We start from the raw sequence: 27,174 nt of genomic DNA, 5'->3' as shown, positions 1-27,174 counted from the left end.
GGGGGGTGAGGACGTCAAGAACTTCTACGGGCCCTGGGAGAGAGACTCCGATCCCGGTCCCTTGCAAAACCAAACGACTGGTCAGTAGCCTCAGCCTTCGAAGGGGCATCCCTAGAAGGACTATTACCAAGTTCCTGCTGTTTAGGAGCATCCATACTATGAGACGAGCTTCCTTCAAACGAGCCCAAGGGTTTGCGGGCTTGGGATTTTACCTTCTTCAAAGAAGTAGGACCCACCTTACCCACATGGGGGCGCGTATTTGGTGACGGGGAGAGAGGATTAGGGTTTCTGTGATTCCCAGCAGTGATTGGGGAATTAGAACCCTGGCTATTGATTGCCTGGCCCACTCCTGAATTATTAGCGTCAAGCTGAATACTAGGTTGACCCGGGAGGGATTTTGTTTGATTTGGGATTACGAAATTGGTATTTCCTCCTGCACGTGCACTAACGTCACTTCCAATTCCGTGGGAATCTGCTTCTGCGATCGGATTGGGTATAGGGGACTTCTTGGGGCCCACCTCATTATTAGCAATGACCTGATGATTTGGGAGAATATTCTCACCCACTGTCACGGGCGCGGAAACTGGGTCTGTTACTGCGTTGCTCGTTCCAGCTGGTTTCTCGTGATTTGCTCCATTGATTACGTCAACGTCCATTGTTTCCAAAGCGGAAAACCTCGAACCTCCCGGCGGAGCACCGGAGCTGGACCGTTTTCCGGTGGGTGCGGAGCCTCTACTAGTGACCGGAGCCTTCTTGGGAGCACTTCGAGAAAACCTTTTTGCGATCATCCAAGGCCCAAAGTCATCCTCGCCTTTGTCAACAGTTGTCTTCTTCCCTGGTTCACTGGGTGGTTTTGACCCTTCCATGTCTGCAACTTTCAGAGGACATCCCTCCTTCCGATGGCCAAATTTGCCACAGTCAAAGCAGATTAAATTCAGACCTTCATATTCAATCTTGAACTCCTCTCCCTCGAAGACAAATTTGGAAACCAAGGTCTTACGAAGATCAATCTCAACACAGATCCTAGCAAACTTGGCTCGTTCCGTCAGAGGACCAGGTTGGCCTTTTCCCGCCATAGTCTTCCACGTATAATCGTCCACCTTCACAAAACGGCCCACATTTTTTCCAATCTCGTGAAGGACATCCTGATCATAGCATTCCACCGGGAAGCCTGGGATCCTGAACCAGACCGCAACCCGTGTGAGTTCACCTTTCGACGGAATGAACATAGGCCGCCACTGCTGAATAACCAGGTAATGCCCCATGATCACCCAGGGTCCCCCTGTGAAAACGTGCGCATAGTCATTCCGATTAGCAAACCTCACGACGAAGAACTCAAAGTCTAGGTCGATGACCTCCATCTCCCCCGATGGGTTCCATAGCTTATTTAGGCGGTCCTTGAGCAAATTGAGGCCTATGCGCTTCCCCAAGAGCTTAACGATAATGGAGCTTTGCCATGGTTTGCGTAGCTCTCGGCGCTTTTCCTTTGATAATTTGATCACTGGGCAGAGGGGGTTCGTCTGAGGTCTCTCGTCGACATCCGTATCGCTCGTCTCCGATTCAGATTGGAACCCCTCGAATGGCACCTCATCTTCCTCTGACTCCTCCCCACCATTGACACCTAAGCAGATATCTTTGTAGGAGATCACTTTTCTGTCCAGCATGGTCACAGTGGCCACCTCTGGCAGCCCATCTTCCGGCGGCTTACCGGAATCGCTCATCCCACTGAATTATTAAAACATGAAAAAATTAATGCACTGGTTTTAATAAAAGTTATACAATATTTCATATTTACCCTTATCTATTTCATCATTGCATTAAGGCTTAATAGCTCATTTGGTCTCTCACTTGTCATGATTTTGCACTTTTCTGTCCAAAATAAAAAAATTAGCACTTTTGATCCTCTACATTGCTTAATCCTTTGCAAATTAAAAATGATCCCTATCTATTTGGGACTAAAACGGCAAAAGTGTATAAATGTGAGGGACTAATTTTGCTAAAAAAAATTTCTTCTGAAGGAACCAAAAGTGCAAAACCGTGATAAGTGAGGGATCAAAAGAGTCATTAAGCATTGAATTAATTGTTTCCCACTATCTCTTTAATATTTACTCTCTCTCCCTCTCTCTTAATAAATGTCATGGGTAAATATGGAAAAAAATAATAATTTTTTCTTCAAATTAGTAGGGGGTCTTATATTAAGGTACAACAAATATTTTTTAAGAAATCTTATAATTAGGAACAGATGGAGTATTAAATATTTACATTTATTATTGTGTATTAACATTGTCATTATTTTCTATTATTTTAAAATTATTATGAAAGGGGTATATTGATCTTATTATAATTTAAGAAATCTTTAATAATTTTTTTGACCAAAGTCGAGTACATTTTCACTGTCATGCAGCAATCCTTCTAAGTCCATTTTAGTACTTTCTGCCTTTGGCTTCTCTAGATCTCTTTCACACATGTCAAGGTTTGGGAGCATAATTCATATCAGATTTTCAAGTAAATAACACTCCTACATTTACAACCATAATAGCAAGCCTCAATAGAGATAATATACAAATTTTTCAATCGAACTTACCCAGTCATCATTGAAGAAATGAGTAACTTGGAGAGGGGTTCCCACAAGGCCTCAATGACAACATGGAATTGATCAGACGGAAGCAAACACAACATACCAGATATAGATCCTTTTCATGGCATCTTTCAGCTCCAGTAATGATATATACACACCTTATTTTTTAAACACTTCATTTCCACTTTTTTTATTTCTATCTCTCTCATCTTATCATCTATCAAATTCATGGACAAAATTCATGGACATAAACATATAACTGTTATTGATACAAAATATAATTACTTTAGTCCATCAAATTCATGGACAAAATTCATCTTGTCAATCAGATGGTGCTAAATACTAGTGAAGTTTCAATTAATTCATTCTTAAACTTAATGTATCAATTAATGAACTTAAGGACAACTAATCACACAAATCTTCATTATTTATCATCATAATCAAACCTTCATAATAAGGAGAAAGACATGAATCGTGAATGTACCTGCAAGAAACGGTGAGGTGGTGGAGGAGGACATGCACCTCAAGCTTAGCCAGCTCCCTGCCTGGACAAGAGTGGACTCCATTTCCAAACGGCATATATGTGTTTCGTCTTGGTGGCACCTGCGGCAACACACGGATATATACAAAATATTAACATTATGGAACATGAGAGAGTTTTCACATGATGATATGATCCTCCTGACAAGAGTGAGAAGTGAGGACTGTGGTGGAAGGAGGTTTTACAGAGGAAAATGTGGGGCTATAGGGGGAGAGTTTTGGGAGAGGCGTCATTGGCATCATGGGAACACAAATTAACATTCCATTTTTGGGATCCACGTTTTCAAGAGACAGCTGGCTGAATTTTGAAGAAGTGACGAAATTAGTACTTGTTTGATAGTGGTTTAAATGATTCTCTAATCACCTTACTTGCTGCCTTAAGATACACAGATAAATTAAGTGAGCTATTTATAAGCAAGCAGGACAAAACCTCTGAAGATTTGCAAGGAAAACTAAAGTAGAAAGCTTTCCTGAAACCTAAGCACAAAGAGACAGGGGATTTAAGGCAAAATAGGTACATGCATGTTCTATACAACACGTGTACTTGCAGTTTTTTAGAGAAAAATGTTTTAGTTAAGAGATAAACTCAAAAAGATATGAAAGACATATGTGTGCTGCTAAGATAAGGTAAGGGGGAAGGGTAACCATGAATTAAAAGGGGCTTAAATATTTGAATTCGCCTCAAATAGCCTTGATTAATACGAAGGAATATATATATATATATATATATATATATATATATATATATATATATATATATATATATATATATATATATATATATATATATATTCTAAGCATGAGACATGAAAGAAAAATTCAATTGTGTGGCCTTTAACAAATGAGTGGTTGGTTCAAGTGATATATATTTGATTTTTTGACTCTTTTGTATGAAAAAAATTCAAAAAGTTAGTACAACTAGAATGTGAATATTTCCAACTCAAATAGAAGAATACTTGTGTTAGACAGAAAAACTTTTTGCAGCCCTTGTAACTTGTAAGACCTAAGCTAACAAAAACTTTGATTTAGTTCCTTAGAATCAAGGATGTAGTTGTAACTTATCAAGTCGTTGTAGTTTAACTTGTTATAATGTGATGGATAAGTGCAAAATGTCCAAAATAAATCTCATAGAAATTTCGTCATCACATACTTCATCCGTTACAAAATGACCTCATTCTTATTACTTAGAGATAACATCCAAAAAATTGTGACTACTACAGCTTCTTGAGGAAAAATTACTTCATTAAGCCACCATCGTGATAAAGGGTGTGCTCTGAATATCTACAGAGACTTATGGCTCCAATAGATATTGGCTAGTTTCAACTGCTCATGTCCTCTTCTTCATCCAGTGGAGCATACCATTCTGGCCGCCGCTTAGAGTTGCTCAGCCTGTAGTTCAGAAGCAGTTCCTCATCTTGAAGAGCCCTAGTTGCTACCAAAACAACAGTATTTAGAGTAGGAACTTTTGATTCACTATTTCTTGAAACCCCATTTTTGAACCAAAACCTGCTAAAACTCTTCACATTGACCTCTGCATTTCCATATAAGATATTAGGAATGTAAACTCTCATGTTGTTTTCAGTCAATGGAAAGTCATAAGGGCAAACCATGACATTTGGAAGCATCCCTTTTGCAGGGTGATTAGCGAAGTGTGCCAAGGATAATGGGTTTCTACACTCAAGTACATCATCACTACTATCTACTTGGGATCCTTCCAAAGGCTTACTTAGGCTGTCTGCACCTTTCTCAGCTCCTTCCATTTCAGCCTTGTTTTCTAACATATCTCTACCATTCCACAGTTCTTGCCGATCACCTCTACGACACCAAGGTTGGGCGTCGATGACAGTTCCATCATATCTTGTAATCAAATAGGCGTTCTTCTCATCAAGATATCCAGGAATACAATGATAATAAGATGGAAAGTAGACTACGCCAGGATAAAAGGCTAGCACAGCACCCACATCTGCTACCCCATCTAAAAATAGACCTTGCCCAGCATCCTTGTGAGATATTTGAGAAGGTTTTACATCAAGACTGTAGCCAATTTGATCCTTTAATTTCTGAGAAACTTCAGCTTGGCTTAATGGCCTTCGTTTAGAGACAGCTGTGCAACAAACACATCAATAAATAAAGAGTTGAAGGTTAGAAAGTTTCACAGTAACATGAAAGATATGAATAAACAAATAAAGGTACACTCATTGCTACAGAACAGATTAATTTTATATACCACATTACCACATTGGAACTGGATCCAAAGGAAAAGGAAATTATTTTATATAGCCAAATGACAAGTCAAAAGGGGGAAATTAAAACAAAAATTAACTCACCAGGATTGTTAGTTGGTGGGTCACACCGACCCTTAGCTGAACTAGGTCCACTATGGTGAGGCAAATTGTTTGCTTGTTGAGATAACTCAAAGGAGTCAGTCACAATCTTTTCATTTGGACGAATTTTTTCATCCATGAACGTGCAAAATGCTTTTATTTGAGAATGAACATTTTCTTCCACTTGCATCTTTTGATCAGCAACTGAGGCTTTACTGCCCATTTCAATAATCTCTTCTGCATCTGCTTCATCAGCGTCCTTCCCTAACCGATTGTAGCTGGATATTTAAGTCTTTGCATGAGCAAAATATGTCGAGATGTTAAAAGGGAAAAGAATCACATACACAGCAAAATTGAAATATTAGGCATTTAAGTTATATGAACCCGCAATAGCATCTTTAGACAACAATTTATCAAAGAAAACTTAAAATTGAAGATATGAAAGAGTCAATCATTATTTGCAGGGATATCCAGTAGGTCTATAAAAGGCCAACCTAATGCTATCAAGGCAGAGTCCCCCAAGGAACAGTTGGACCAATTGTAGTCTAAGCTCATAACACTACCTTCATATAAAAAACATATTACTGGGCAATAAATCTTGTTGATTTTCTATCTCATAAGTAAGACTCATCATTCTTTAAATATAGGGCAATAGAACTATGAAGTTTTGAAATTCTGAAGAAGACCATTTAAGCTATACCTAATTGGCTAACTAAAACGATACAGCTTGTCTTGGTAGCTCAGTTTAGAGATCTGGCTGTTAATGTCAAAGTGGTGGCCTTCTATATTGCCTATCCAGATGATGTCCTTTTGGAAAAACAAATATAATCATATCCAAATGCCGCTGTAAAGCATATATGTAGAAGACCACAGCTGAAGATATTTCCACTCACTCCAACTCTATTTGACCCTCCTGAACCATTTTTAATCCAATAAGCTACTAGCCGAACTGAATGTTAACAGACCCATTGGACTGGCTAGAGCACCTCTGTTTGTTATTAATATGCAATATAAAGTCTGGTTTTTGTATTGAACAATTCTATCTCTATCATTCCCTTTTCCATCTGATTCCCAAATATGCAATATAAAGTCAGTCTTTTGCATCGTACCATTCTATCTCTCTCTTCCTTTTCCATCTAATTCCCAAAATATCAACAAAACTCAAAACTAACCCCAGTGGGATAAGAGAAGGAAATTGAGTTTTTTTACCAAAATATTGGGTAATATGATAAACAAAGCACAGACAGCAAATTATCCACTAATATGGCAGAAGTTAGAAAGATATTAAGTGTGAAAAAAAGAAAAAGAGCAAACTTAACAACATTTCATGATTCACAAAAAAAACCGACAATTCATAATTAATCCACCCTTACAGTTAATTATCAAACATTGATAACAGAAAAACACTTACCTTGTATAAAAGAACAAACGATTGATATCAGCATCAAATTGTAGATGTTTCGGATCCCTAGCAAAAGTTGGACTTTTTGCAAGGGTTTTCACAGCCTGAAACAAAGTTCAGACCAAGATTGTCGTGAAAAATTTCACAGGATGCAAAGCAGTAAAAACTATATTTTAGCATAGCATAAAACTATAGAGAATTGGTAAAACTCAACATCTTTAAGAACTATCACTATAGACTACACAAGAATAAGCTATCAAAATTCCACGATAGAAGCGCACAGAAAGTCATCTAGCACAATAGATTCTGCTGTACTGCCTGAACAAAATGTATTGCCCTCTGAGTGATCTTTAGTCACTCATTCTAGAGAAGAGACCACATCTCATTTATCACAAGTAGGATTGACACATTCCTATAAATATGGATAATAACAATTTCATGTTTGGATAAAAATTGAAAGTACTTTCTCTTTGAATGTCACAAGTTCCAAAGCATGAAAAGCCAATGCAAGAAAATATAGGATTGATGTTGAAAGTAATTTCTGATACTTCTCCAATGAACTTGATGGGTTCACAAATACACCCACATATATGAGTATATTGACTATATTCACAGAAAAAAGAACTTCTTTTTCATATACAAGGGATTAAGTGTGCATGATTGGTTTGGCCCTAGAGCCAACGCTAACGAGATTTTGACACGTTGGCTTCAACGTGGATCCACATTGAGTCCAACGGAAATCCAAACACACACTAAGGGCTCCAACCCCTACCTACACCCCGACATAGCAGGAGTTCTAGAGCAACAAGTTGCCCTTTTTATATACCATAAGATAAGATAAGGAGATACCTCTTGAAATTTCTGAAATAAAAAAGCCATTGGTGACTAGTTGCCCTTTTCATGCAAATGTGCTGCCAGAGAAAAAGAGTGGCTTAATCAATACAACAGTCACAAAGTGGCAAGTTGAGTTAGAAAGTTTGTGACTTGGGCAGAAAATTAAACTGGGTATATATACAAATCAAGGAAGAGCTAAATGCTACAAATCAATGAAGCATTTCTACAAACACCTTGTAGGCAACCTAACAACATTACATTACCTCGTTCCACTGTTCCTGGTAATGCTAATTTGATTGCTTTTACTGGAATTGTTGATCCAACTCGGACCCACCCACCCTTCCTGGTGTCAGCGTCGTCGTCGTCGTTCTTCTCAACAAGCTTCGCATATGCTTGCTCTGTTTTTTTGTCAACAATGCAATGCTTTTTTTTTTCTGTAAAAACAATGAAATGCTCTGCAATCTTCTCAAATAAAAAATACAAAGTCTTTCTTTTTTGTCGTCAAGAAAAGAAAAATCATTTTATTCCCTTGAAAGATTTGTTAGTTGTGTTGATTATTTTAAATATATAATGAAAACTTAATTCATGTGATAGTAAACTCAAATTTTATAATATAATTATAGTCGTAAAAATCAATGTTTATTTTGCTATATATTTTTCTGAAATTCAAATTCAAAAACTAAAAATGACTCGTGCATCTCACTATATTTTGTTATTTGTATTAGTAATAATTATGAACCATATTATTTATATTTGTGTGTATTATTAAAGATTTTATAGCATTTCTAGATCAGGTCAGGCCTCTCCAACTCTGTTGGGCGTCGGGGCCCTAGATGCACTAGCGATCGACACATAAGGGGTAGTTGTCCGGGTTCCTGGGCCTGTTATCCTGCACCTCGTGTTCATGTCAGAGTCACCATAGCTAAGTGATGTACCAAAAAACATGTGTTAAGAAGTTCTTTAAATCTAAGTTGTTACTATTTTTTCAGTTTAATTCTCAAATGCTTCAATATATTCACCCAATTTTTATATAATTTAGGGCTGAGGATTTTTTTCGAATTATTATAAATGTGACGATAATTAGCATCAAAGCTCCATTAGGTTTTACCAACATTAAATACCATTCACAACCAAATTGCACATATAATCTTAATCTTTTATAAATTAGTTTATTTATAATTATGTAGTATGATGGATTATATTTGAAAAAGTATTTTGTATGTTTAATGCCTGTATTGTTAAATTGAATTTAGTTAATCATGTTAAGGAAATGATAATAGAGATTAAACATCTGTGCAATGCTGTAATTTTAACCATTCAACGTCAGTTGCTTATATAAAATTCAATCATTAGTAAAATCAGATGATAACATATTAAGGCAGGGGTCTTAATCCTAGTTATTACAAAGCTTCATGTTTGTCAACCTTAATAGAATTAATGGATATCCATCATTTTTTCAAATTATCTAGAAGCGAGAAGATGGGAGGGAATGAGAAGAGAGGAAATGGGTGAAGAGAGAAAGGGATTGTTGTGGTGCAAGCACTGGAACTTGGTGGCCAGCACCTCTAATGGTTGCAAATGTGAGACCACCCTCATAAACTTCCACCCACCCTGCCACTTGATGCTCGTGAAACCAAGCTCTCCACTCTTTCTTGACTTTCAAACCCATCTTGTTTATGCTGTACCTTGTTGATGTCACTGGAACTCTACCATCTGTGTCCCCACTGCATGTATCAGACATATAAATGAGATCAAAATCTTCTCGGATAGAAATCCTGAAACCCCAAATTGTGTTTTATTTGTGTGTCTCACTAATAAAAATGTGTCATATCAATATAAAGCATGTCTTTTTAACTTATGTGCTAAATTTTGATTAGTGAGACAGGAAAATGTGATTGAAGTCCTTCTAAATTTCTAACTCAAATATAGTAACATGCAAAACATTGGTAGAAGTTGAAATGCAACAAGTTATCTAAATTGTACAAGTTATATATTTTGGAGTACCTGTAGATCCAAATGCGTAGACCTGCATTTAGGAGCTTCTGAATGACTGGTAGAACCGTGTCTGGTGAGTCAGTCCAATTTTGAATTACAGAGCTTCATAAAACATAAGAACTTGTTAAAGCATAAGTTCTATCTCACAACCATTTAGTGTGTGTTTGTAGATAAAAGGTGATTGTGTTTTTTCTTATGCTAATAACTTTTTATCAATTGAAAAAAAACTTTTGCAAAGCCAGATATGCCAGTTGGATGTGCTTGAACTGATTTTCATCCAAATTCATAAAAAGAGTTATGTTACCTTTTTATTTCAAAACGAGTGTTAAGGTACATTTAGTTTTAATCCTAAAGCTTATAATGTATGGAAAATTACATCAAACATACATTTGTAGTAGAGCAACCCTTACCCGCAAGCTAATTTTTAGATGAGAATTAGGCCTAACCTAAACTCTAACACTAATTAATGATGAATAGCATGCTTAATTACCTGCAAAGAGTATATGGGTATGACAATTTGGTGATATTGGCATGTAGTGCCTTCTGAACCTCCTGATTATTGAAATATTTGCTTACATAATCTCCTGCACAGGGATCATATCCTGATGGTAGCGTATGCCACAGATCCTGAAGTTCAACAAAAAACAGAAGCATTAATTTTAAGTAGAATATCAAAAAATTTATTCAATTTAACAATTGAATTGTAAATGTGTGAGAAGATCAGTTACATGTTGGGTGAGAAGATGAGGAGCAACAACAAGTTTGGTTGAAACTCTTCCTTTAGAGTCATCGAGGCAAATTGGTGAGTAAATGCTAAATATGTCAATGGCTTTGTAAGCTCCAAAAAACCCTCTCATATACAAGTCACAAGCCTTTGTTAGGTTTTCTTTTTTAAAGTCACAATTTCTTTCTATCCCATGATATACTTTGTCTGAGATGATGGCATGGCTCCAAGCATAATCAATCATGCCATACACATCTGTAAGACCATTGATCACAGCATTTCCAATCTGATTTGTTACCAAAAACAAAAATCATTTGTTAATTGCTATCATGTGATAAGAAGAGAGTAAGATAATAGAAAAAAAGTGATAAATGTGAAATTTGATGTGATGTATAAAAAATAACAAACATGCGAGAAAAATATTGTGTATGTGAGGTATTAATACTCTCTTAGTGTCTAAAAATTGGGAAATTTTTTAAAAGTAATGCAAATAGTTGGATATTTTTTAATGTTTTCTTGGATCATCTTTTACATAATTGGATGATAGTGATCATTACCATAAATCCCTTCAAGTTTATAAAAGAGCCCTGTTGTGTTGCTTTGTTTCCTTCATAGATGAGGTCAGCAAGTTGTGGAACATAATGCCCTGTATTAAATCATTTCAAAAGAGACAAAAATTGTGTCTTAAAATATTGGACTAAACATTAATTATAACAGGGGAAGAGTATGTATGATGTGGAAATTCATTTTAGAGTCTAGAGATCAAAATTATATGATGATACCTGCATAGCTCTCTCCTGCAATATAAAATTCATGGGATCTGAAGCTTGGGAACCTTTTGAACCAACCAATCAAGAAAGCATAGTTGTCACTGGCAGAAACTCTATCTCCAAGTTCCTGTAAATCTTTGGAATTGTTGGTGTAAGAAAAGCCAACACCAACTGGTGACTCCAAGAATATGATATTGGCAACTGGGAAAATATAAATGTCACACAAATATTAATCGCAGTACTCAAATTAATTAGTTCTATCCAATTAAATATCTTTAAACAAGCAAAATTTTAGTACAAGGTAGTAAATCTAATTAAACATCTACATAGAATATATTTCCACTTGCTAATTGCTATTAAACTCAATAAAATAATGAAAGCAGTATTTACCTCTGTTCCAAGAGAACATGTTAAGTTTGAGGCCATGTTTGTCTTTCACAAGAAATGGACCAAGCTCACTTGCAGCTCCAAAGGCAATGGATGAACAACCAGGTCCTACTCAATCAATATTCCAACAACAAAAAAGGGTCCTAGTGAAGAAACATGGGATAATGATGAAAACTTAAAAATTGTACTTATAGTGCGTTTGCGTTTCAATTTAATTAACCGTTTACATTATTCATAAGCTAATTTAAAATAAGTTTAAAATAGTTTATGGGTAAACATGAATTCTTCAATTATAAGTTAATATTAACAACTTATGAATATGAGATGAAAACGGCTTATAGGTAAACCATAAATTTTTAAATAATTGCATAAGTATTTAAAATCAGATGCTCTTCCAAATTACACATTAGTGATTGTTGGATTTTATATTTTTCATAAGAGAAGCACCTTCATCCCATAATTAGTCTTTAAGATTAATTATGCTACTAAATGACACTCGTGAACACATCATCTCACAGTAAGTTGGTCTTTAGTCCTAACTCCTAAGACCTAACACTGGGCCACGGGTGTCTGTAAATGAAATTAAAGTTAGAGAAAGAAAGATCTTATGATTTGGTCGCATTATATTGGTGATTTTTTGGACAACACATGACATGCCACACTCCAGATGCCAAACCAAAACCAAGGCCTATAGTAAAATTGATAAATGATAGCAATAATTTAATGTCACTCTAGCTAGCTACTTTTAAATTATTTAAGATATGAGAGAGTGTAGCATATATACCTCCGTGCAGCCAAAGCACAAGAGGCTTTTGTGAAGGAGCTTCTTGAGCTTCAAAGAACCAGTAGAACAATGCCTTCTCTTCTTGTGGCCTTAGCTTCACATAACCAGCATAGTGTCTGAATTTCACTGGTGGCTGCCCTGGCAAGTTCTTCACTCTATCAGCCTCCTGCTGCCGTGCCTCCTCGGCTGCCACGGTGGTGAGGAGGAGACAGTAGAAAAGTGAGGTCCAGAAAGTGGCCATCGGCGAGCTTGTGCCCGTGCCCAGACTCCAGGGGAGATGATTTGTACAGAGATGGTGTTGTCTGGAAGAAGAAGAAGAAGAAGAAAGCGCTGGGAAAGATGGTGTTGTATTTAGGGTTTTAAATCAATCAAATATATAAAGAATACCTTACTAGACACGTGTCGTCTTCTCCTTATTTTGCTTATTTAAGAAATAAAAACTTTTATGTTGCCGCTTCCATTTTCATGCTTTAGATTGAATCATTTCAAATTTCAAATATAGTTGATACATGATGAAAGTGACAGAACACAGAAAAGAAAATGTTTAAAAAATCTTTGTTGCTCCCAACACGCTTCCATTTCTCTGTTGGATTGGATTTAATTTAGTTTGACTCTTCTATCTGTGTGTTGTATTTTAAACGTTAATTTTGTTTTCTATCTATTCCAGTTCTGTTTCTCTAAAAAGTCAAATGAGGAGATGCAGTTTGTTGCAGGGTACTACTCTCCTCCTTCTGAAAGCATGTTTTCCCGTTTCTCTTCCTGCGTCCAAATGCAAACCCTACACATCTTCAAACCCTGAAACTAAGAATTAGATACTAATTGAGATTTGAGATAATGTGAAAACACATTCATCTCAAGTTATTAGAAGAATTCTATTAATTTTGTGTGTGTTAACTCATGTTAGCACTGAGATTAACATCTATGCATACCGTAATATATAATTATAATTATTTGGCTTATAAAAAAACCGTAATATATAAACAAATTATATAGGGCTTTTACAAATTGAAATTCGAAATAATGTGAAAACATATTCATCTTAATTTATTAGAAGAATTCCATTAATTTTGTGTGTTAACTCATATTCGCAGTGACATTAACATATATACATGCCCTAATATGTAATTATTTGGCTTATAAAAAAAACCGTAATATATAACTATTTAATTAAAAAAATCACATAGGGCTTTTACAAAGGCTTGACCCTGAAGCAGTTGCATATGATATTGATTTCTAGCTATAAGACCCATCGGAGATAGATTATGGTTTTTCAAGTGGTTTTTTTATCGGTATATCGGAAAAGTTTTTCAAGTAGATTGACAATATTAAATAAAGCATTTTTTTTATTTAATTATTTATAAATATTCAAATGATCACGTCTATTTAATATATAAAAAATTAACTAAGTTCAAGAGAGTTTACAGTTGAGATGATTCAGGTCCCTGGGAGACATATTTGGTGTCTTTTTATATAAGACCTTCTATTGAATTAAAAAAAAAAAATCATATATACGCTTGCATTTATCAAACTTTTGTAATTTCAAAATTTTGATTATTTAGTAATTAATTTATTCAGTGCTTCCTAATACATTCATTAAAAAATAAATGTAGAAAATTGTATAAACTTTTTAAAGCACCTTAATTGCCTTATTATCTTATAATTAAGAAATGAGGGAATATTAAACTTAATTTTATCTAACTTTAAAGAAACATGTGGCCTCCAGTTAGGTACCAAAGCTAATTTGATAAGAAGCTGATTCCTATTAAGGAAGAACACTAAGAATTCTAAAATCTAAACTAAAAAATTAGAAAAGAGAGACTTTAATCAATTTTCTTATTAACATTTCATAATGAAAGTAATACTACTTATACTAACTATTCACTTAAGGAATGAAATGTGACTTTACATGTGGCACCATCTTAGAAAATAAAATATTCTAGATCATAAAACATAATAAAATACTGGAATTATTAAACTAATATTTTTTTTTGAAAGGATTAAACTAATATTCATAAAAGAGCAATATAATGAAACTATATATTTCTGGCTCAATTATTAGAATTCCAATTCTTTCGCATACGAGTTGTTTGTGGGTGTGATACAGTATTGTGTTATTTATATCAATTAAAATTTATCATATAGGATTATAACCTTATCCCTTTTTTTTTTGTCAAACATGTATTTTATTTTTGGACAAATATTTATTTTCTAATGTGACATAATTTCATTGGCTAGCAATGCAATCCTATCAAATTGACCCCAAAACAAATTAACGGCAACAAAACAATTTTTGGAAAGGGTTTTAGTTCAGTTCATATGCTTTTTTATTAGGGTTAATTGCATTTTTGCTTCCCAATTATTGCATTCTTACAAAAATTGTACCCAAATTTTAAAATTAGCAAAAAAAAGTCATCCAACTATACCTGTTGTTGCACTTTTACTCTGTCGTTTGCCCTCCGTGAGAAAATTAACGTGAGAAGCTGATATGGCTCCCTAACGCGCGTTTCACGTGACTTTCTTCAGAGAGTTTGATGCTGGACAAGTCACATGCATAGTTATAAAACTCGGACCGGACCGGCCGGTTGAACCGGGAACCGGACCCTTGACCGGTCCGAGCCATTAAATGGATCGGGCATGTAATTGAACCGGTATGAACCGGTTTGGACCGGCCGGTTCAGGTAATAAACCGGCGACTCGGCCGGTTTTTTTTTGGACCGGTCAGTCTTTTTTTTTTTTTTTCTGATTTTTTTTTTTTTTGTCGAAACTGTTTTTAATGGTCAAACTGTAATTAATTTACATTTAATGTTAATTATTTGGTCAAATGATATTCAATTGAGAGTTATTTAAAAAAATTGTCATGGCTAGGACTTGAACACAGGACCTCAAGGAGGAAAGCTAATCCAAATTTCCACTACACCACCTTACTTCTTGTTTAGAAGAATGCATATTATTTTATATATATGATATACTAAGGTTATATTTTAAATTATTATAATTTTTTAATATAAACCGAGTCAAGCAATCAAACCAATGACCCAGTGGTTGAACCATTGACTCATTGACCCAGTGCCTCGACCGAGTCGATCACCGGTCCGAGTCTGATAACACTGGTCACATGCTTCTCACGTAACTCTGAAAGGCTCCAACGGTCATCTCCCTCCTCCATCGTCTTCTTCACCATGGAACCCTTTTAAAGTCACGTGAGAAGCATGTGACTTGTCAAGTCATCAAGCTCTCTGAAGAAAGTCACGTGAGACACAAGTGAGGGGGCCACATCAACTTCTCACGTTAGTTTTCTCACGGAAGGTAAACGGCAGACCAAAAGTGCAACAACATGTATAGTTGGAGGACATTTTTTGCTAATTTTGAAGTTTGAGGACGATTTTCGCAGGAAGGCAATAGTTGAGGGATCAAAAGTGAAATTAAAACTTTTGTTATTGACTCGCATTTTAACATCTGGTCCTTTAGCCACTTTCGTTGGTTGAATGAAATTGCTTAGTGTTGATTAAAAAAATAAGGAAAGGTGGCTTCTGGATGATAAGCCGCTTATTTTTAGGGAGGACCTTGCCCAAAGTGCAAACTTAAACTTGGTCTCGCAGTTGTTTATTCCTGGTGCACAGCCGCACAAGTGTGGGATAAGGACTTGGTGGAGATGATTTTTTGGCCTCCAATAGCAAAATTGATTCTCCAAATTCCCCTTGCGTTGATAGCTAAACGTGATGAGTTGTACTAGCCTCATACAGTGGAAGATCTCTCGCACAGCGTCTTCTTCCACTGCCCATATTGCTCCTGTTAAGTTCTGAAAATCTCTCTGGCATGTCCAAGCTCTACCCCGTTGCAAGGAGGTTGCTTGGAGGGCAGTGAGAGGCATTATTCCAATGAGGAAATTGTTGCAAGTTCGTGGAGTTGATGTGGACGCTAGCTGTCCTTTTTGCCATGACATTCCTGAAACGATCGACCACGTGCTTCTAGCGTGCCCGGTTACATCATGATGGTGGTTCGCGATGGTGAGTGGCTTGCGAGTGCAGCCCGATAGCACGGTAATGAGTTTGTTGCAGCAGGTTTTTGAGCTTCATGACAGCAGCTTGGAAGCTTTGTGTGTCTCAGTTTTGTGGGTGATTTGGGAAGCAAGGAACATGTGTGTCTTCCAAGGGGTGGAGCCGCGAGTTGATGATTTGGTGACTCGATTACAGTTGATGGCGGCACCACCGCGCACAACAGCTTCAATTCGAGAGAGGATCCTTCCGGCAACATGGCACCGACCACAGCAGGACATCATTAAGCTGAACTTTGACGGTTCATGGAAGGAAGATCGAGAGGCTGGGTTTGGTTGTGTGGCTTGCAATGATCAGGGACTAGTTATGGCAGCTGCGGCGACATTCCCCATTGATGCGCCTTCGCCTTTGATCGCTGAAGCCTTGGCCTTCCGTTGGATACTTTCACTCGCCGCTGATTTGTTCTTCATGGAGATTGCTTTGGAAACAGATTGTCTTCAAATTTTTGATGCTTGGAATAAGCCACTGCATGGTGCTTCTTATTTTATTTCAATTCTTAGAGATTGTAAGGATTTGGTTTCCCGCTTTAATAGTTTTAGTTTATCTTTTGTTCACTGATCCGGAAACTCTGTAGTTGATCACTTAGCTAAGATCTCTTCAAAGTATCCCAACTATGTTTGGATTGAGGAGGTTCCGCCGGATTGTGTCCGTTCGGTTGATTCTGATGTAACTGCCGCTATGGCCACTTAAGCTCTTTTTAATAATATTTTTCAGTTTCAAAAAAAAAAACATCATCTAGGATATATGCTTATTTTTCTACAAGTAAATTTATTTTTCGAAATTACGGAAATTTGAAAAATAACATTTTTTCGAAAATTTGAAAATAACTTAACTAAACACTTACGACAATACTTAACTTATGTTATAAAACGAGTTTTAAAATGTTCTTTTAAATGGGACCCTAGTTTTTAAAAGTTAACTCTATAGTGGTGCATAAAGAAAAAAAATGCTAGTCCAAAAAGCAACACCCTCTAGAAAAGTGCTGAAGTTTATAAAAAGGTTGTAGATGCTCCTATTGACAACCACCGAACATGCTTTTCATGCACATTGAGTTGTAGATACTGCAAATGTTCTGGCAGAGAAAAAGAGTGGCTTAATCAATACAAGTAATGCTAAACTATTACTGGCAATGCCACAGCAGCATTTCTACAAACACCTTGTAGGCTACCTATCAACATTACATTATCTCGTTTCCTGGTAATGCTAATTTGATGAAATTAGGCAGCTTTTACTGGAATTATTGATCCAAATTCAACAGCACAAATCCATCAACGTAGCCAACTCGGACCCACCCATTCTACTCTGTCGTGCCTCAAAGCTTCGCATATGCTTCTATTCCATTGCCTACTATCACAATTTTACAAACTGCAATGCTCTGTTTTTTTGCAGGCCCATTGGGCTTAGCAATCAAAATTTATGTATGAAAAAAATGCACAAATTTAATATGTATTCAAAACTCTAGGTGCATTAAATAAACAAAGTTGTGAACGTAAAAAAAAACTCATTAATCAGACTCTTGCTGAGGATTAGTTATTCTAGCTCCATTGTCTTCCTTCTGACGTACTCCTCACCGTCGTCATATTCAGACTTCAGTTACGTGTGAACCATGTGATTGGTTTTACACGAATATGCAATCTCTCTTGTTTTCGACTCTTTGAGTTTGCTCATGGAAGTACAAATTATTTTCATATGTTGGAACCAATATGGGCTTAGCCCAATTATTTGTACTCTCCTCACATGGATTATTATTAATTTATTATCATTGCTTGGTTTGCCCTCTTGCCCATTATTGAGGACAATGAAGCTCTTCTGTTGGACGGTATATATTGGTAGTTGGCTAATAGTTTCTTAATAATGAAAAAATCAATGTTAAAAATGAGAAAGTAGGCCTAGAAATGGAGAAAAGTTCCCGGGTGAAGAAATGGAGCAACACACTTTATTGGTAAAGGATAACCTTAATTATTACAAAGCTTCAAGTTTGTCAACCTTGATAGAATTAATGGATATCCATCATTTTTCAAATTATCTAGAAGCGAGAAGATGGGAGGGAATGAGAAGAGAGGAAATGGGTGAAGAGAGAAAGTTATCTTTGCCTGCATGATGAGTTGTTTTTTACTTTTTTTAGAAGAGATTAATTTCTATGCACCGATGGTGTAAATACGTTTTACACAATTATTCAATCACATTCCTCCATTTTGTTAGCCCACAATTAATTTTAAATTTAATAATATCTAAAATAGAAAATGGAAGGTTGTGATTGAATGATGGTGTAAGTTTTTTTACACCGCCGATGCATAGAAATTAATCTCTTTTTTAGAATAAGCTTTAGGTTTTAGCGGAAAAAAGAAACCAATAGGAATTAATTAAGGGCCTTTGTGCTTATAATTCATTTATAAGATAACTTTATAAAAAATGTCACTAATACTCACTTCAACTCTCAATTGATTGCTTGAAATTTATTTATGTTCCACTAAAAATATGAATCTCATTTTCAATTTAATGGAATTCACATGAATTTTAACTCAGCAATAAGAAAGTATTGGAAAATTGGTGTTGAATTGAGCTTTTAAAAGTATTTTAACTATACTCTACAGTTAACTAGCACTCAAAGATCTTGAAAGGAGGAAGAAAATTTTGAATCTGGAGAAAATTAAGATATGAGAGAGTGTATAGTGATGAAAGCATACCTCCATTAAGCCAAAGCACAAGAGGCTTTTGTGAAGGAGCTTCCTGAGCTTCAAAGAACCAGTAGAACAATGCCTTCTCTTCTTGTGGCCTTAGCTTCACATAACCAGCATAGTGTCTGAATTTCACTGGCGGCTGCCCTGGCAAGTTCTTCACTCTATCAGCGTCCTGCTGTCGTGCCTCCTCACCGGAGTATTCTCTTCCAGTGGCGGCGGCTGCCACGGTGGTGAGGAGGAGACAGTAGAATAGTGAGGTCCAGAAAGTGGCCATTGGATGTTGGAGCATGAGAAAGTGAAGTAGACGGTAGCTAGTGTAGTGTTATTATATATACTTGAGTGTTTCTTTATTGGATACTCTAATTAACTTAGAGTGAGAGTTATACAGCACATGGTCATGAATAAAGTTTAATATCTATATATACTAGATATCATACCCGTGCGATGCACGAGCTTACTTAAAATATTGTTTAACATTATATAAAAATTATCATAGTTAAATAATTAAAATTAAAATATTTTTCACTATAAATATAAAAAAAATTATGTAAAGACATTTCAATAAATATTATTATAGTTCGTTTTGTATAAATAATTAGAGAAAATAGGAGATGCACTGACAGTGTAAACTTGTTTTACACATGCACCCAATTGATTTCCGCCACATCAGCAATTTATTAATTTACTAATTAAAATTAAAAAGATTTGTAACTACTTAGTCTTATGTGGCATAATGTGATTGGACGTCAGTGTAAAACTTCTTTACACTGATAGTGCATATCCATTAATCTCAAATAATTAATATTACTCAAATTTAATTATTAGCATAAAATAATTTTAAAAATTAAATTTTTTATTTATTTAATAATATGAAAAATTATTAAGTTAATTTGAAATATTTAAATTACTAAAAAAATGTTAAGTAGTAAGTGTTTAATGTCTTGAAATAAGTTTTAATATCATTTTTTATATTTTTTTATCTGGAAAAGTCATTTGGTGTGACATGTCAAGACCAAGAAGAATAAATTAATTTTAACTTTTTGAATTATAATAAGTGATAACTTAAATAACCTTTTTACGAAAAAAAGCCCAAAATATCATCTTATGAATTTAATTTTTTTCAACTTATTTGGTTTGTGAGTATTTTCTCACCGCCGATAACCATGAGACTAATTCCTTGAGGCTCTACGATCACGTTAAGTGGATAGACCAGGCCTCTCACAGAAAGCATTTATTCAACTTTGACCATTATTATTTCTCTATTATGCTTCCTTGAGTAATTTTATTAATATATCATAGATAAAAAAATATATTTTTTTTTTCAATAATGAACATATATGTTATAGTTAATATTAAATACCTTGTAGCAGCATTTTTCAATTTTAAAATAATTTTAATTTTGGGTATTTTTAATATTTGTAAAATGCAAAACTTAAATAATTTAAAATAAATATTTAATATTTGTCAAATGCAAATAAATATTTATTGTTTTATAGTTTAATGTATTTAATGTAAAACTCAAGTCTCCTTCACTTTTTTTTTGTACATCGGAAAGATAAATTGCACTCGCCAGGAATCGATTCCTGGACCTCCCCCTATCCAACCCATATGTTCCCAGCTCTTACCACTTGAGCTATCTTACGAGGACCAAGTCTCCTTTACATATAAACTCAAATGCACATATTTGTTTTTAATTGTATTTTTTTATTGTAAGATCTTTATAAATTATAATTTTTTATAAATATAAGAAATATATTAAATAGAAGAAGAGTCACTATTTCCTTCACTATTGTCTTATAACTTTGTTTTTTAATTAGTTAATGGCTTTAAACATTGCAATTTTATTAAGTTTTTAGAGTTGTGGTATGCCACACGATTTCATATTATAATCTAATTATTTTCTAATAACTGATACTTAAATTTTTTTAGTCGGTTACATCTCCATGGATTTGCATGTAGTATAATTTTTTTGCGAGTTCATTTCATTGACCTTTCATTAAAAGAAAAATGAGAATACATCAGAAAACACAAATACATTCTAGGAGTACATTATTCATTGTATGTTGATTATACATATTCATCTATTTATTTATTTATCCATTATTGGGGTCTTTTCATTTTTGTCAGTTTCTTAATCCTTACTCCCTCGTATGCCAACTTACTTATGTGGATTATCATGCTTATAAAAAAAAACTAATGTAGATTATTATTTTAATTCAATCTTTGTATTTAATACAATGATAAAGTCTCTTGTACATATACATATTTAATGCTTAAAAAACACAAGTGTGCTTTACATATATACTAGAAATAATACCCGTGCGTTGCACGGGTTTATTTACACTACTTTTTTTAATATTGTATAAAAATTATTATATTGTAATTAAATTACTAAATATAAAAATTATTTTTTATTGTAAATATAATAAAAAACTGTGTTGAGACATCAAAATAATAGTTTTGGTGTATTAAATTGCTCGTACAAAATATCTATTTCCGTAAATAAATAATATCACTCAAATTTAGTAATTGATATTTAATAATTAGCATTGAATTAATTTTAGAAGCTTTGGTTGTAACATATTCTATTGTTTTGGGTTCTCTGTTTTGGGTTTATTATTGTGGTTTCAATTGCAGAGAGATTGATTTATCATATATCCGGTTGTAAACATTGATACTCAGTTAGAGAGAATATTATCCCCATATGTTATTCTGTTTTTTAATCATAACTTATCCTTAAAAAATAATTTAATAATTTATTTATTTAATCATTTGAAAAATCCTTTAAGTGAATTTGAAATAATTTAAATCAAGTAATAAGGTTTTAATATAAGTTATAATAACATTTTTTTATACTTTTTTTTATCAAAAATGAAATAATTTTAACTTTAAAAATTATAACTATAATGAGTCATAATTTTAATATTTTAGAATATTATTTAGTAAACTTAAATTTATTTAACTTTTGTTATAATTATTTTTCTCTATTATTCTTCTTCAAGTTTTTTTTTTTGATTAAATTCCTCAAGTTATTTTTACATCTATATAATAGATGAAAATCATATTTAAAGAATCTTTTTCAAATAATACATACATTCGATATAGTAATAATAAATACCATATAGTAAATACCATATCGAGACATTTTTTAATTTTCAAATATTTTTTTAACATTATTTATTAATAAAGAAATAGTAATAAGTTTTATTTGTTATTTTTAAAAAATTTCTCAACTTATGATTAATAATGAAAATTAAAATAATTTTAATTTTAATTTATAATTATTATTAACAATTAGTAAAGAATATAAGAAAATTATTATTAAAAATATATTATTGTCATTAATGTAAAAGTGGTCAATTTAAATTATTATTATTTTTAAAAAAATTCACCTCAAGTTGTAATAAATTATTATAATTTAAATAATTTAAATATTTAATTTTCAATAAGAGAACTTAAAAAATTTTAAATTTTAATATTTAATTTTAAAAAATTTTAAATAGGAGAAATTGAAATGCTTAACAATTAGTAATTAATATAATGAATAATAAAGGGGATGTAGTTTTTATTTTAGTTTTCAATTTTTTGATTAAGTGTATTTAATACAAAAGAAATTCATTATTTATTTATGTATTTAATTTTATTGTTCAAATTTGCTTTGCATAAGTATATAGAAGATTTTAGTAGGTAGTTGAATAGATTATTAACTTAAGAAATTTTATTTAATTTTTAATTTTATTATTAAAGGTATTAATATAAAAAGAAATGCTTTATTATTTAATGCATTTAATGTAAAGGAGTGCAAAAACTCAAGTCTCCTTTACATATGTATATAGATAGATATATATAGATATATAAAGCACACTTGAGTTTTGCATTAAATACATCAGAAAAAAATTTAAGTGTGCACTATTAATTATCAACTTTTCAGTTTCTTAAAAAATAATCACTTAAGTATTAATTAAAAATTGTTAGAATTTTAATTATTAATAATAAATTGAGACAAAAATTTAGAAATTTTAAAACAAAACAAAGAAGTATATTTAGATGTAAGCAATATTAAGAATTAAATTACTTAACCGTAAAAATAATATTTATTGATAAATAATTAAAAATAATATAAAAATTAAAAAATTGTCTCTATAAGGTATTTGCTATTAAATATATATCGTGTGTGTCGAGAAATCATAACAGAGGAAAATGATGAAAAGTTTATAATTAAAGATGAATAAATTTAAATTTGTGTGTGTGTGCGTGTGTGTGTGCGCGCGCATTTTTTAAATATTCTTTTTAATCTATTTGATAGTAGTTAAAATAAGTCGAGAAATCATAACAGAGGAAAATGATGGTAAGTTTATAATCAATGATGAATAAATTTAAATTTACTAGATAATATTTTATGATATCAAAATTATAATTTATTATAATTTTAAAAGTTAAAATTATTTGATTGATGATAAAAGTATAACTTAAGCATAACTTTTTACTACAAATTATATTAAAAACTTATTATTTGATTTAAAATATTTCAACTTCACTTAATATTTTTTCATATTATTAATTAAAAAATAAAAAATTTAAATGATAAGATATGATTAAATAATATAATAACATTTGGGGAGTAATACTCTTACACTCCTCCCCAACCGAAACCATAACAAAACAATTTTTGTTACTTTTGAAATGATTTAATACAGGGAATTATGTTCCACAACTTGCTGACGTCATCTATAAAGGAAACAAAGCAACACAACAGGGTTCTTATATAAACTTCAAGGGATTTATGGTAATGATCCCTATCATCCAATTATGTAAAAGATGATCCAATAAAACATTAAAAAATTATCCAACGATTTGCATTACTTTTCAAAAATCTCCCAATTTTTAGACACGAAGACAGTATTAATACCTCACATAGACACTATTTTTCTCGCATGTTTGTTATTCTTGATACATCACATCAAATTTTACATTTATCACTTTTTTTTCTATTATCTTACTCTCTTCTTATCACATGATAGCAATTAACAAATGATTTTTGTTTTTGGTAACAAATCAGATTGGAAATGCTGTGATAAATGATCTTACAGATGTATATGGCATGATTGATTATGCTTGGAGCCATGCCATCATCTCAGACAAAGTATATCATGGGATAGAAAGAAATTGTAACTTTAAAAGAGAAAACCTAACAGAGGCTTGTGAATTTTATCTCAGAGGGTTTTTTGGAGCTTATAGAGCCATTGACATATTTAGCATTTACTCACCAATTTGCTTCGATGACTCTAAAGGAAGAGTTTCAACCAAACTTGTTGTTGCTCCTCATCTTCTCACCCAACATGTAACTTATCTTCTCACACATTTACAATTCAATTGTTAAATTGAATAATTTTTTTATATTCTACTTAAAATTAATGCTTCTGTTTTGTTGAACTTCAGGATCTGTGGCATACGCTACCATCAGGATATGATCCCTGTGCAGAAGATTATGTAAGCAAATATTTCAATAATCAGGAGGTTTAGAAGGCTCTACATGCCAATATCACTAAATTGCCTTAAACCATAAAAACTCTAATACCTTTATATTAAATACATTAAAAACTAACAAATAAATATTAAATAAATATTTTTTTATACATAAATAAATAAATAACTGAAAACATTTGTATTATAAAAAACTATTCAACTACTTATATTAAATAACAACATTCATAAACTTAAAATTGTCTTGAGCTTTGCATTTGAAAAATATTAAAAATTAAAATTAGTAATAAAATAATATTTATTAATAAGTAATTTAGATAAAATACTTTTAAAATAAAAAAATGATATCTATTTATCTATATACATATGTAAAAGAGACTTGAGTTTTTGCATGCATTATACCATAAAGCTCCTATACATTTATTTATTAAATAAAAAAAAATTCAAAACTAAAAAAATTATAAAAAAAAATTATTCAACTACTTATATTAAATTTATGTAATATCTGTTATGTTCATAAAGAGAACGCTCTAATACAAGGAACTTAATGCATAAAAACCTCTAATACAATTTATTTAGACGTCTCTACACAAATATTTTTTCAGTTATATTTATAATGAAAAATTATTTTAATATTATTATTTATATAATTACACTACAATAATTTTCCTATAATATTGAAAAATATTGTAAATAAACTCGTGCAGCGCACGTGCAACGCACGGGTATTATATCTAGTTTACATGTAAACAAACAAGAAAAATAGGGCTTTGCAATCTAGAATCTTGTAATCACAATTACAAATGAATTCCAATCCTAATTTTTTATTATTTATCCACTTTTATAAGCTTCATCAATCATTTAACCATATTATAAAATTGGTATGTACTTACTTAATTCTAAATTAAATATTAATACAGGACGTAAAAAATAGAGGGATTAAACTCTGATTAAATGTTTAAGTTGTCAAATTATCTATCAATTGTGTTAAATCAGGTTGTTGGAAATATATTATTCATTGCATAGACAACAATTTTATTGTTTATATAAACTTTTTCTAATGTTTAACCTTTTTAGGGGCTAGAACATAAGTACAGAGCCATACAAGGAAATTGTGATGCCTTAACGCTTTGTTTGGTAGAGAAGAGAGAGATAGAGAAGAGAGAGTAGAGAAGAGAGAAGTAGAGTAGAGAGAAATATAGTAGAGAGAAATAGAGTGGATTTAAGAGGTTGTTTGGTATGATAGAGATAAAGGAGAGAGATGAGAATTAATGAGGTGGAAGAGAGAGATAAAAATAACTTTTGTGTTGAAATACATTTTTAACCTTAAAATTTAAGTTTTTAATTATACATAAAATTTATGAAACAAGTAGGTGAAAAGCTGATAAGGGGAATGTTGGAAAGCACAAAAAGTGAAATCACAAGTCAATATTTCTTCGCAAATAGCGAAGATTCATAAAAGGTGGGTTGGCCCATCATTTTCTTCTCTCTGCAGGTACAGTAAAATAGAACCAAACAAGGAGGATGAAGTATTTCTTTTCCAACTCTCTCTCTGCTCTCTTCCTCTTCGATAACTCTATGCTACCAAACATAGCGTAAGTTCACAAGGAGATTTGTTTGTGGTAGGAGAATTTTGGCTGTCAAAGTCGTGTGGAGCCAAATGACCTTAAATTAGGGTGTCATGGACAGAAGAGTGAAAGTAATACACTATGGTCATTTTCATGAATTCGGGCTATGGTCATTTTCATTAATTTAAGAGGTTTACGTTTGTGACCTTAAAAGTTAAAACTAAGGACACAGTACCATAATTCCGGCCAAAATGCATGCTAGGTATTAAACTTTCGGATTGTTTCCTGATGACTTGTTATTTGAATATTACGTTGATCATCCTCGAGAGTTAGCTCAAGTGGTAAAACCTAAGAGATATAAGGGTTGGGTGGGACGAATGATGCAGTGTCCAGAGTTCAAATCTTGAGGAGATAATAATTTACTAACATTACTAACAACTAACATTTATTTATACGAGAAAAAAAAGTGTTTAGATACTAATTGAGATTTGAAATAATATGAAAACACATTCATCTCAAGTTATTAGAAGAATTCTATTAATTTTGTGTGTGTTAACTCATGTTAGCGCTTAGCACTGAGATTAATATATATCTACACATACCATAATATATAATTATTTGACTTATAAAAATAACCGTAATATACAAACAAATTATATAGGGCTTTTACAAATTGAGATTCGAGATAATGTGGAAAAACATTTATCTCAATTTATTAGAAGAATTCCATTAATTTTGTGTGTTAACTCATGTTAGCACTGACATTAACATCTATACATACCATAATATGTAATTATTTGGCTTATAAAAAAACCGTAATATATAGTTATTTAATTAAACAAATCACATAGAGCTTTTACAAAGACTTGACCATGAAGCAGTTGCATATGATCTTGATTTCTAGCTATAAGACCCATCAGAGATAGATTATGGTTTTTCAAGTGGATTTTTTTTCGGTACATCGGAAAAGTTTTTCAAGTGAATTGACAATATTAAATAAAGCACTTTATTTATTTATTTATTTATAAATAAATATTCAAATGATTAC

At 32.6% G+C, this 27,174-nt stretch overlaps 3 protein-coding genes across 7 annotated transcripts; all 3 read right to left on the bottom strand.

The window, feature by feature from the left end:
* Positions 1–4,228: 4,228 nt before the first annotated feature.
* Positions 4,229–8,160, bottom strand: LOC130747688 (uncharacterized). 3 transcript variants are annotated; one of them, XM_057600696.1, is made up of 5 exons: positions 7,942–8,160; positions 7,694–7,755; positions 6,854–6,948; positions 5,446–5,720; positions 4,229–5,222 (listed from the first exon to the last, which is right to left on the bottom strand). In XM_057600696.1, exons 2-5 carry the CDS (start codon positions 7,721–7,723, stop codon positions 4,438–4,440), a joined length of 1,185 nt encoding a protein of 394 aa, XP_057456679.1. In that variant the 5' UTR covers positions 7,724–7,755; positions 7,942–8,160; the 3' UTR covers positions 4,229–4,437. The 3 variants fall into 3 exon arrangements, with proteins under 3 accessions (XP_057456679.1, XP_057456680.1, XP_057456681.1); XM_057600697.1 differs by having other exon boundaries at positions 5,446–5,706; XM_057600698.1 differs by lacking the exon at positions 7,942–8,160 and having other exon boundaries at positions 5,446–5,734; positions 7,694–7,738.
* An 845-nt stretch (positions 8,161–9,005) lies between these two features.
* LOC130747686 (serine carboxypeptidase-like 35) lies at positions 9,006–12,782 on the bottom strand. The gene is made up of 8 exons (XM_057600694.1): positions 12,339–12,782; positions 11,558–11,662; positions 11,180–11,368; positions 10,955–11,043; positions 10,402–10,683; positions 10,164–10,300; positions 9,683–9,775; positions 9,006–9,402 (listed from the first exon to the last, which is right to left on the bottom strand). The coding sequence occupies exons 1-8, from the start codon at positions 12,577–12,579 to the stop codon at positions 9,144–9,146; spliced, it is 1,395 nt and encodes a 464-aa protein (XP_057456677.1). The 5' UTR covers positions 12,580–12,782; the 3' UTR covers positions 9,006–9,143.
* Positions 12,783–17,310: 4,528 nt separating this feature from the next.
* Positions 17,311–19,446, bottom strand: LOC130747687 (serine carboxypeptidase-like 35). Of its 3 annotated transcripts, none has more exons than XR_009022455.1 (2): positions 19,081–19,446; positions 17,311–17,792 (listed from the first exon to the last, which is right to left on the bottom strand). XR_009022455.1 is itself a non-coding variant. In XM_057600695.1 (2 exons), the coding sequence occupies exons 1-2, from the start codon at positions 19,361–19,363 to the stop codon at positions 17,383–17,385; spliced, it is 366 nt and encodes a 121-aa protein (XP_057456678.1). In that variant the 5' UTR covers positions 19,364–19,434; the 3' UTR covers positions 17,324–17,382. The 3 variants fall into 3 exon arrangements, 1 of the variants encoding a protein (XP_057456678.1); XR_009022454.1 differs by having other exon boundaries at positions 17,311–17,768; XM_057600695.1 differs by having other exon boundaries at positions 17,324–17,465; positions 19,081–19,434.
* Between the last annotated feature and the right edge of the window lie 7,728 nt (positions 19,447–27,174).

Source organism: Lotus japonicus, chromosome 3 (genome assembly GCF_012489685.1).
Source record: "Lotus japonicus ecotype B-129 chromosome 3, LjGifu_v1.2".
NCBI lineage: Eukaryota > Viridiplantae > Streptophyta > Magnoliopsida > Fabales > Fabaceae > Lotus > Lotus japonicus.
This window is presented reverse-complemented; position numbering and strand designations above follow the sequence as displayed.